The sequence below is a fragment of the Limulus polyphemus genome, unplaced genomic scaffold (genome assembly GCF_000517525.1).
Source record: "Limulus polyphemus unplaced genomic scaffold, Limulus_polyphemus-2.1.2 Scaffold2815, whole genome shotgun sequence".
Lineage (NCBI taxonomy): Eukaryota > Metazoa > Arthropoda > Merostomata > Xiphosura > Limulidae > Limulus > Limulus polyphemus.
The window spans coordinates 8506-20982 of NW_013668425.1; the positions used below are offsets into that span (position 1 = coordinate 8506).

General features: G+C 35.3%; 1 protein-coding gene across 1 annotated transcript in view; it reads right to left on the reverse strand.

Annotated features, from left to right (window-relative positions):
- The window catches only part of LOC106467971 (myosin heavy chain, muscle-like), a 34635-nt gene that overhangs the window by 5937 nt on the left and 16221 nt on the right, over positions 1–12477 (reverse strand). The window contains exons 11-22 of the mRNA XM_022396215.1: positions 11619–11876; positions 10952–11101; positions 10127–10297; positions 9754–9933; positions 9129–9291; positions 8669–8715; positions 8060–8147; positions 6125–6242; positions 5356–5479; positions 3292–3428; positions 2592–2673; positions 683–937 (exon numbers count right to left, since the gene is read on the reverse strand). Coding sequence (XP_022251923.1) covers positions 683–937; positions 2592–2673; positions 3292–3428; positions 5356–5479; positions 6125–6242; positions 8060–8147; positions 8669–8715; positions 9129–9291; positions 9754–9933; positions 10127–10297; positions 10952–11101; positions 11619–11876 — 1773 coding nt within the window. The remainder of the gene's footprint in view (positions 1–682; positions 938–2591; positions 2674–3291; positions 3429–5355; positions 5480–6124; positions 6243–8059; positions 8148–8668; positions 8716–9128; positions 9292–9753; positions 9934–10126; positions 10298–10951; positions 11102–11618; positions 11877–12477) is intronic.

Here is a 12477-nt window from a genome sequence, read left to right on the forward strand (position 1 = left end):
GGGGGGGGGGATTCTCCCACTTTTTTTTTTTATCTGTGGTATATAGCATACGTTCACAGTTATTAGTCAAGACTGTTTTATGCCCCTTCCCCCGACATTTTGGTCCCAAATCCAGCCCTTGTTTATGAGCATTATATTTTGTATCGCACACACACGTTGCCATTTTCCACACACTCACAAAACCTTTACGCTATCAAATACGAATAGGAAATCGTTATTATTTATCTTTTTTTCTTAGCTAATTAGATTTTCATAAAATGAAATTGTTTTGTAAACGTAAAAGTTTTGGTAGATGTGATTTATTTCACCATTTGAAAACTCAATAGCCATTTAACTAAAGAAATAGCAGCTTTTTAAGAGTTAACTACTTCGTTTACGAACAATACGAAGTTTTCAAACAGTCCGTTTGTTAGAAAACAGATTTATTTCTCTACAACGTTTCGTCTCTAAAAATGAGACGAAACGTTGTGATCACGTACAACATTTAAGGGACAGTTACATTCAACTTGCAAGTACACCCAATCAAATCATTCGGTTTCACCGTTAACAGACATAACGTTGTACAGACATAAATTTATTATCCCACAAATAGCCGTCTCAAAACTACATACAAAAAAACATTAGGTTCAGTGTGTATCCTACTCCTTGTGTACGTTTGAATTGAAACATTAAAAAACTCCACCTGGACTTGAGATTCCAAATCTCCCTTCTGTGACAGAGCCTTAGTAAGTCGTTCTTCCACGTCTCCAGACGACGATCTTTCCGCATCAAGCTGCAAAAACAGAGCATTCTTCTCCTGGAGTATCTTTACATTTTGCACCTCCAGTTCTTTTCGCAGCTTCTCTTCTTTTTCCAAGGCCTCAGTAGCTGCTTTAAGTTTATTTTCTAAGTCTTTGAGCTCGTCCTCTATCCTGGCCATACTGAGAAGAGGCTTGACCTGTGGTTATGTATGTAGGATCATAATTAATGTCTTCCCCCCTCTTTTTAGGACACAATTCAACTGCTACTAAAAAAATAAACAAGAGGGAATCCTCAATAGCCGCGGCACTTGAGATTATTTTAGGCATGATTAGAGTAAATGAATCTATGAGACTTCTTTTTTTTTCTTTTTATTAGCTATATTTTTGTGTGCCAGCAATACCAAGCGTGTGGCGCGCGTATACCCCATTCGATTTTATTACTCATCAGGATCTCTACCAGCCTACCCTCAAATTGAAATTATTTTGGGCAGGATTAGAGTAAATTAATCTATGAGACATTTGGCGTGGTCAAATACATCAATCGAAAGGTTTTGACCTCCTGAGTCCAAAACTGTAATTAGATCTCAAATCGGTCAAGAGATGACAGAGCTATGAGCTAAAAGTTTGTACTTGAAAAAAAAAAAACTCAGAGCCGTTCTATTAGCCGCTATGCCGCGGCTAAAAATACATTATCCCTAATATAAAGTGATATTATCGTTGTTTAATTTGAAACGAGACATGATTTGATAAACACAAGTATAGAACCATACTGTTAAACCTTGAATGTATATAACAACATCTTTAATCACTAAAGTTTAATATATAGTAATTTAACTATAATTTTTAGGGCCAATTTAAGGGTTTAGAGTTTAGAAACTTTTTCAAAAAAAAAAAAAGTTCTAAATATTAATTTTCATCGGATGCAAACCCGGCTTTAGCGGATAGGCAAGTGGACAGGTAGGCAACCCCAATTAAAATGTTTATATTAATTTTGCTTTGAATATAATCAACTATCTCGCGGGGAGGGGAGGGAAAAATGAAATGAGTAGTAAAACGAAAAAAAATTGGCGATTTTCACTAAAAATGGTGCATTTTTCTATCGTTTGTTTTGTTTTGTTTGTTTTTTTGAATTTCGCGCAAAGCTACACGAGGGCTATCTGCGCTAGCCGTCCCTAATGTAGCAGTGTAAGACTAGAGGGAAGGCAGCTAGTCATCACCACCCACCGCCAACTCTTGGGCTACTCTTTTACCAACGAATAGTGGGATTGACCGTCACATTATAACGCCCCCACGGCTGAAAGGGCGAGCATGTTTGGCATTCGAACCCGCGACCCTCAGATTGCTAGTCGAGTGCCTTAACCACCTGGCCATGCCGGGCCTTTTTCTATCGTAGATGAGTCTATGTATACACCTTTTAAATATCTTTTATACACTGGTGTATATGGGTGCATTTTAGGGAATGCGTTCACACTTGCCGCATCCCGCCCCTTGCTTACGGGCATGATAAGACAATCAAGCATCTATTTATTTCATTAAAATAGTCCGAAATATTTCCCACCTTTGCATCTGAAAAATGATTAAGAAAATCAAATTCTTCTAACTCGAAACAGTTCAAAATAAGATACAGATATGTCTGCTAAAGTGAAAGTTTACCACAAATTACAACCAATGATAATGGTGCCGGGGTTCCGCCGGGAATGCCATTTCTATAGGGCAGGAAAAATACTTGAAGTTCTTACGAAATCTACAGTTTGGTTCTTTTTTGCACATTAATTAACTTTTTCGTTTTCATTCAAAGCAATAAAGATAGTTAAGCCTAAAGAAAGTGATAGTTAAGCCTAAACAACGTACCTTGGAGTACAATTTCCACCATAGCCAGTTTCGGAGTTGTAAGAACTTACGGAGGTTTCTTTGAATGATAAGTAATGCAACTCTGAAATCCAAATAATAAAATCAACATTTAGTTTCCGTCAAAATAATAATAGTTATATATATAAACATACTAATTTTTGAAGTTACAAGGTACAAACATTTCATGCATTTTAGAAACACTAAGAAACTACATTAACAAAATTGTGTTACAGAAGAGTAATGAACCCACATATAATACGCTCTTGATGTCTACGTGTTTGTTGATTATTATTATCCTTAATTAACTGCCATAACTTTAATTATGAAAGGGTTACCAAAATTATTCACTTGGAATTAAAACGTCATAAGCCGTTGAAAACTAGGGCACCAAAACTTGGTATCAAGTTACCGTACGCATGTACGCAGTTGCTAGTACGGTAGGGGTCGTAGCAATGGAACACGGGCAATACACTTTTCAGCTTGGCATAGGAGGTCACGCACTTCGACTTGGATTGCGTGAACGCCATGTTTATTGTTGATATGGCTAACGTGCCACCTGGTGATGAGAAACGCGATACCATCAATTACAGTTAAACGTCATAATTTTTGCTTTATGACTTTTATTTTCAAACGAATAATTTTCGGTACGCCCTCATTTTCTGTAAATAATAATGTAAAACCCACTACAGTTCTTCTTTACCTCTGTTCTTGCAACTTCTTGAAGGTCTTTTTGCATTGATACCATCTGACCCAGCTCTGGAGCCAACTGATAATCTTACCCAATCGCTCATCTCTCATTTCTTCCAGTCGACCAAGAACTCCAGCCCGGAAGAACACCTACCGTTGCAAAATTAGATGTTTCATTTCAAATAATAACTTACTTAAATTATTTACTGGGAACTGTACCTCATGAGGTTGGAAGAAAAAAAAATGTCGCAGAGAAAAATATTTCATTTCTTGCTGAGAAACTAACGGCTAAGGTAAAAATCTGACAAAATCATAATAAAGAAGCCACCGATTTTTTAAAAATTAATTTACCAACAATATTTCTACTTTTTTTTTAGTTTTAACCATATTCGACTTCTGACGCTGCTAAGACAAAAAAATGTGATTGTAATATTATTTAGACAAAAATGTGTTTGTAATAATAGTCTTTTCACAATACTAATATTTGTTAACATTAACAATGTTTGATATCATTTATGTACCATACGTAAAATTATCAAAATTAGACAGATTAAATCAAAATATTTCCCCTTGTGTACATAACCATCCAGGAAATGTGTGGTTCAAACTACTTTGATGGTCATATGGTTCTTTTACCAGAAACTTACCTTGATGTGTCCGTTTCGGAATTCAACAATACTGAGTTAGATTGTCTCCAACCGCTTTATGGGTCAGGATGGTCTGTCTAGGTAGACCACTGGATAATATGGGGGTACAGGGTATGATAATATTGAAACATGCACTTGGACAACAAGTCAACGCCAAGAAAGTTAATAATTGTATTAACATATCTAAAACATGCGACACTTCTAAGGAAATTACTAACAGAATGAGGTAGCTCTGACGACTCAGTTTCAACATCAATTACGACTTTATTTTGTATTTGTAACTTTCTTAATAAGTCATTATAGCTCGAATTTTTTGGAGTTTTCCTGAACACAAGTGGACCATCGCTAATATCATGGTCATAAACCCTCTTGGGTAAGTCTTAGACGAGCCAGCTTTTGGTGTGCATCTTTTTTGTTTTAGCACAGGGAACTTTTTTTGTGGCGCGACAATACATATATATTTTTACAAAACAATATTAATATTAATCTCGAAGCTAAACAATTTATCAACAATGTAAACTTTAAGGAAAAAAAAAGGAACTCTTTAATTTTGAATGTAACTACCGTTATAATAACGGAAAAACACACACACACAAAACAACTACACGAAAGACAAGAAAGGTAAAAGAACCAATAACCGATAATACTTAATGAAGATTATACAAACTAGAGGAATACAGAAATGGTTAAAGTCGCTGCATGGGTAAAAAAAGCACGTAGTCAACATTTCAGCCAAACGTTTAACATATAATTATTTTCCCTTTATAGGAACTAGGCATTAGACTGGTTTTAGTGAACAGAAAGAACATAATCAGATAAATACAATTCAGTTTTGAACTAAATTTATCTCTCATTAGTATAGCTAGCTTTGGCAACAAATGTTACCTTATAGAGCTTTTTATGACTTTGTATAGGGAAGTGTCCAGAAAGAACTGATTCGCGAAAAGTTATATATGAAACTGAGAGGTCACTTAATGGAAAAGTAAAGGCTCTAGGAGTTACTGTGAAGAGTAGAATAGAGGGAGGTCTTGGCACAAAGAATTGCAAGAAGTTCTATTCTACTGATCATCAAGATCCTGGGAATAAGAAGTGCAAAGAGTTCTACTGATCATCAAGATCCTGGGAATAAGAAGTGCAAAGAGTTCTACTGATCATCAAGATCCTGGGAATAGGAAGTGCAAAGAGTTCTACTGATCATCAAGATCCTGGGAATAGGAAGTGCAAAGAGTTCTACTGATCATCAAGTCCCGGAAATAGGAAGTGCAAAGAGTTCTACTGATCATCAAGGTCCCAGGAATAGGAAGTGCAGAGAATTAAATCTTGAATGTACAAAAAACAGGAAGAAAATTTTTTATATGATCTTTTATTCAATAATGCTAATAATGAACTCAATAGAAAGGGGGGAGGGTTCAATTTCAATTTTCACGTGCCTTGGTGTGACCTAATCGGTAATCGTTGGCCTCGAGCTGAATGTCTTCTAGAACCTTTTCCGTTGCATGCTTTGCGTCAACGAATGCTCCTTTGGGAACTGCATTTGGGGCCAAAATTGTATATCTGTAATAATCATTGGTAGAAAGGAAAAAAAAAAAGAGTTCAGTTTCTTGAACGACACGAAGAAAAAAACGAAGTTTTAGTTAACAGACACAAACTGGTAACTTTCACAAACTCGAAAAGAATTGTAGTACGAACAAAATGGCGGAAGAGAAAAAAATAAAATATAGCATGGCTTCAACTATACAGAAAGGAAAATAACCATCACTTCTTTTTCAGTAACTAATGAAATATGGTTACGGTATGCAATGGGCACTATTATACTGACATATAGCATGTCAGTAAGCAAAATAATACAGTCGCTATAAGGTCACAGAATGGTTGTGTACAAAATGCATGTAAAATGACCTATTACAATTAAAGATATCAAAAAAACACTAGTTTTAATGTGTAAAGTTTCTTTACAGAATCGTCGAATAATGTAGGACATCAGAAAAGAGTTATCTGTTTATTCTTTTCGAGGCTGCAGTTAACGTAATCACAAATAATTTATTTTAAAGACAGGGAAATAGGGAATTTTGTTTAAAAGAAACTGTAAGACTTCAGGAATTTTTTTTAATTTCACTGTCCCATGATTTATACAAGCCAGCTATATATAATGAATTTAACGCATTCGGGTTTGATGCATTGTCCACAGTTAAGCCTTACCTGTGTTTAAAGTCAGGATAAATCATCCTGTTGGGAAAACCTTTCCTGCAAATACGGATACCTTCCAGTACACCATTGCAGGTAAGCTGGTGCATGACTAAGTGGGAATCGATCACACCTATAGAGGGCGACACGAAGCAAGATTTTAGTGATCGAAAATCTTACAAGTTAATTGCTTGAATATTTACAACAACAATAAAAAAATGAAATGATTTATTGAATTTAAATTGGAAAATAATACAGTGGTTGTGGAAACCCAAGTACATAGAAAAGTTCTTGCTAACTAATTATCCCTCGTGAAAAGTTTAGCTTGAAACAGTAACTCCGGTCAATATATTTTGTAAATATCAACCAGAAGTTTACGTTTCGTTATCTCAAACCAATACTACCGTTTAGAGAAGCTAATTACAAAAATAAAACATGGCTAATCTTGTATAAACGAAATGAAAAATCGGTTACACCTCACCTGTTTCTGTAATTACACCACTAGTTCAGTAATTTGAGGATCGCCCAGTCGAGTCCATTTTGTTATTTATTAAGCTTCAAAGCACTTACCTGGAGATTTCATTTCATTGGGGATGATACAACGTACAAAATGAGGCGAAGTGCTCTTCAATGTGGTCATTAGCTTGTTCAACTGTTCCTGTAGTGGAATGTAAGCCCAGCATTGATTTAAACAGTTAGCGCCATTTAAAAGCAACACACACGCACTCACACGTATTATAGAAACACAGTTAAAAAAAGAAGCTTTAAATATAGCAAAACAAAACAGAAAATAGTTAGATTAATGTGTGCAAGCCTAAGCACACATATTCTGCGCAAAGCTGTCATTTATTTAGTAAGCAGCACTAGGCCTAGCACATCTGTAAGTAAGCATCATAGTTTCAGATATTTCCGTAAATTCTCGAGTTATTCTTAGAAAACAGACTGCGAGGTTATTGTACACTGCAGCCGATATTTTGTTTCGCTGGTTTAGAAGCTTTGCCAACACAATATTGTATTATTTCGCAGACATGCACATCGATTAATAGGGTTAATTGTTATTTGTCAGAAATCATAGAGACGACAGTTAGAACACTGGTTAATCTATTCTTTATGAAGAGTAAGATATTTTCAAGAAATTTACCAGTCCAGGAACTAGCGAACTTCTAATTGGCGAGAAAAAGAAAATGACATTTTTTTGGGGTTCCACAGAACTGATGAAGGATGTAAAACAGGATGAAACACGACTGTAGAATTTACCTCGTGTGAAGTAGTTGGTTCACAGTGCAGGGTTTAGGTTTCATGTGAACCCAGTGTCAAGAATTTATCACACCAAACAATTAGGCTTGTCTCAAGCTGTGTAGAAAGGCTAGCTTTCACCTTTACCTTTAAATTAAATAAACATTTTGTAACTCAGTTACAATATACAATATACATTTTAATATTTTTATTTGATTATAGAGGAACTTGAATGATTTGTAAAAAAAATGCGCAAAACACGGATAGTTAGGGCGCTTGACTCGCAAACTGAGGGTCGCGGGTTCGAATCCCCGTCCCACCAAACATGCTCGCCCTTTCAGCCGTGAGGGCATTGTAATGTGAGGGTAAAGCTCACTATTCGTTGGTAAAAGAGTAGCCCAAAAGCTGGCGGTGGGTGGTGTTGACTAGCTGCTTTCCCTCTAGTCTATCACTACTAAATTAGGGACGGCTAGCGTAGACAGCCCCCGAGTAGCGTTACGCGAAATCCAAAACACAATTATTGTAACATAACAAACATATTATAGCTTTGGATACAAATTAACGTGATGGAAAATAAGCGACATCAACAATGAATGGAATCGTGAAGTTACACGTTTTGTGGTAAGTTCTTGACACTGCGTTTACCATGCCTGGCGGGTTGGCTAAACTTAACAAGGAACAACGTTCTGGTGGTTATAGTGGACAGGTTTCTACCTGGTGATTTAGTTTCATTCGGAATAATGCATCGAACAAAATGGGGCTGGGTGGCTCGGAGGGTGGCCATCAGCTTGTTCAGTTGCTCCTGGAGGGAAAAGGAAACTAAAGGATCAGGAATAATTCAAAATATTAACAATTGGTAGGTGTAAATAAAACATTGCATAAAGTAGCTTAAATCATTTTTTCTTCTTTAAAGTTCGTAAGAACCAAACGTAAAGAACCAATAAAGAGTTAGTAAAATAACTAAGTAGGCCAATTTTATATTTGAACATCATAAAATTACAAATGAATAAGTTTATCAATGAATTTTGAGAGTATATTTTCATCACCTCATTCCAGAATTAAAAGTGTATATATACATTTAATATTTCTAAGCAACAAGTAGCATATAAAAAAGATGTTCATATCATCCAAGAACTATGTTATAATATGTACCAATGATGAAGTCAACGGTTTGATTTTTTTCCTTGATATGTCATCATTTAAAGAAACACATATTGTTATAAAATTACTAAGTTGTTAGGGCTGTAATCCATACTAATATCATTCACCATTTTACTTAAGAGTAAATCAAGGTAGACGCCACCTTGTATCAGTGGTACTTACCCTGTATAATCCAGATACCGTCTGGAAACCAGAGCCCTTCTTACGACCTAAAAACAAATGAAACAATAAATTAATTAATTATCAAAAATTATCCGTTAATCAAAATCAATAGCCCAAAGACCCCGAACAATTTAACAATCGAAAATTTTAATATTTTTTACTTTTCAACCTGTTTTGTCAAATACCACATTCTTAGTAACAAGTAGCGTAAAATTTGATAAGCAAAAGAACTACATTCTGTTCTAGATTTCAAACATGGCGCTACATGTTTATTATTTTTGCCAAAACATAAAGATCGAAATGGGACCAAGGAGAAATAAATTCGATGAATTCGAACTTTGAAAAACTTTCAACATTTCTTCTCTCATTAACCATACACTTGAATGTTGCTGGTAGTAAATTTTTGACAGTTTTTGATATACCCGAGTTAAAGTACCACAACGTCATAATTGTTGCCTACCTTTGCCACCACCTCCTCCGCTTTGATCACCACTTCCGAGACCAGGATGGTCTTCAAAGATGTCACATGCAAGTTGGTTCTGACCATGCTTAAACTGGTCGACAACAGTGTCGTTTAAGGGGTCCTTGTTCTTCTCAAGCCAGTTGGTCAGATTGTAGGGCACCTATAAAAGTAGAGGGGGACACTCGTTTTTTATAAAAAGTGCCCAACTGAATTAAAGAACTAAAAAATAAGCCACATTTTGATATGATGTTGGCAACTGTAACGAAAATTCTCTTCTTTGTGTAAGTCGAAAACTTTCATTGTCTTTTAAGGTTGCAATATATATATATATATAACTAATTTGTTTATCCATTGAATAAAAACTGTTCAGAGAGATAACCGCGTTAATTAAGCTAATACAGTGGTATTAAAACATAAATATAGTTTATTTTTTGTTAATAAACTACAAGGGATTGAGATCGTCTACAAAAATTATAATTTGTTAAAATAGTTCTTAAAAATTCGGCTTAATGAAATCGCAAGAGTCAAAGGCTTAATAAAAATGTTCAAGTCACCAAATGTCATACAGAATAACTAATTAACTTCTTGAATTCGAATAAGATAAATCAACTGAATGACTCACTGTTCCGGCATAGTGGACAATAGCAAAGTGGGCTTCTGATTGTCCAGGTTTAGGTGGTTTAGGCTTAATGAAGTTGGGAGATTTTCCCAAGTGGTTGTTCTTTAGCTTCTCTTCAAAAGACTTATCGGTGGCTTTGGGGAACATAGATTCTTCCTCTAGGATGGACAGGACACCCATGGGCTAAGAGATAAAGTTTATTAATCAAATGCACTAAAATATATTACTCCTTCGTTATTCTACTTCTCATGCACCATATTTACTTCTTTGAAAAATATTAACTTTAAAAAAAATATTCCGTTTACGAGGTTCAGCTTACGCCAAGGATTAAATGCAAGAAAATATTAACTTTACTGCAGATGAAAACAAAAGTCACCTTCTCAATCAGTTCAATACAGGCTTGTAAGTCAAGACCGAAGTCAATGAATTCCCAATCAATGCCTTCCTTTTTGTATTCTTCCTGCTCCAGCACGAACATGTGATGGTTGAAAAATTGTTGTAGTTTCTCATTTGTGAAGTTGATACAAAGTTGTTCAAAGCCGTTGAACTGCAATACAGAAGTAACGTAGTGTTACCTAGTAACCGCAAGAATAACGAGCTAAAACAGTCTGGAATTTTTTTTTTTTTAATTTCTGAAGTGCATATTGGTGTATATAAAATAAGACACATTAATACTAGAAATAAACGACCTTATAACACCAAAATGTTGTTTTTATTCGATTAGACAGTCGACGTGTCGCTTTACAGCTTTGTACTGTCAATTTCGGTTTGTGTTTTAGTGAACGCTCCTGAAGAAGCTGTAAAGCGACACGTTGAGAGTCTAATTAAATAAAAACAACATTTTGGCGTTATAAGGTCGTTTATTTCTAGTCGCAAACCAAACAATGTACGACTTCCCTAGTAACCAGTGAGAGAAATAACTAAGATTTATATGCATACTGGTGATTAACTGTAGCTCCAGAATTCATGAATACATTAATTCAATTTTGAAAGTTTACTCTGCTACACAAATTATAAACGTTACATACGACTGACATCTTAACTCTGAAAGTATTATGATACGATTATGTTGGTAAAATGATGCCCAACAATTGTAAATATAGAAAGAGATCAGGGTTAAGTGATCAGGGTGTTTTAAATAGTTTCATGTACAGTAAGTACGTATTTGAGAAACACTTAAAACACATTTCTTCCGGCTTACGTCAAAGATTTCGAATCCGGCGATATCCAATACGCCAATAAAATGCTGTCTTTTCTGCTTGGTGTCAAGGGTCTCGTTGACTTTCTTCACGAGCCACTTAAACAACCGGTCAAACATCGCCTTGGCCATAGCACCGATGGAGTAGGTGCACTGGAAAACAAACACAAAATTATAAATTATCAATACCTTCTGATGAAAGTAAACTACCTATACGGATCGTAGCTAACAATTAGCTTAGTATAATTACAATAGATAAAATTTGATTACGTTCAAAACAAACATTAACACATAGTTCAACGTCAACGAAAACCTTGAGCTTTGTGTTAAAGTTTGTTTTTTAAACCTTGTGACATTTTAGCTGTTTTGATTTTACACCTGATCTTATACTGGGCCATCACCACATTCTACTGATAACAATTTACATATTAAATAAAGTAATTCAATACATTCAAACTAGGATGGTCCATAAGGATAGGGTATTGACTCAAAATGATTATAATGAATTGATTCATTAGCTGGAAACTCAATATTATACTTTCTCTTTTCGGTCGTAATCCCAATAGTAACGACGTTCGATCACATCCAAAAATCGTGCACAGTGTGTACGTCATTAACATAAACTTTTGACTACGGAAGAATCTTTTATTGAAGGTCGCACTGATCTCACCTGATCCTTATTTCTGCCCTGAGTAACCAGCTCTGCGCCGACCTTGATCTTAGGTTTCAAAAAGTTCTTGTAAAGATCAGCAGGGTTCACGCCCAGCAGGTGTCCCACCCGTTCACCTTCTGCAGTACCATCAGCCTCAGCCTGCTCTTCTCGTGGTCTTTGTTTGAATTTCATCTCACCCATGTGCATGACAGAGCCGACGATCTTATATATGTTGTCTTTGTCAGTTTCAGTGAATCCCAGCACATCGAAAGCGTGCTATGAATATTAGAAAATTCAAACTTTTAATTAAAGAAAGTTTATCTGTTATAAGTGAGCTACCAACTTTAAATAATAACACAACTTCACTACAATCAAGTCTGTCTTGAATAACTTGTATAATATTGTTACAATTATTGAACTGTCTTATTATTTTTATTCATTAACATCATCTTTTTTTACTCTGTATTTTAATTCCTCTTGAAAAATGTTAGAACTTCAGAAATTTTAGTACCTAATATCATCCCTTATTCAATATAGTTTACTGATGATAGAATATGTACATTCCGAAACGTTCAAGAATTAAATATTTGCTACTGTCACACACGTGTCAAATGTTCATTGTTGTTACCGTCGTGCATATTATCTATATTCTATACTATTATTCTGCTTGTTTGTATGTACGACCGTTAGGCTTTCTGACCGAGAACCTGCTGCATAAGCATGCGTAGTTAGAATGTTTCCCCAAGAAAAATAGCGCATGCGCATTATTCACTCGACGACAAACAGTATGCCTGCGGCAGAGAGTTGCAAAGCTCAGTGAACAAGTCGCTACAATCGCTGTATGAAACAAGAAGTAACAACAAAAGGGGAATGTAAA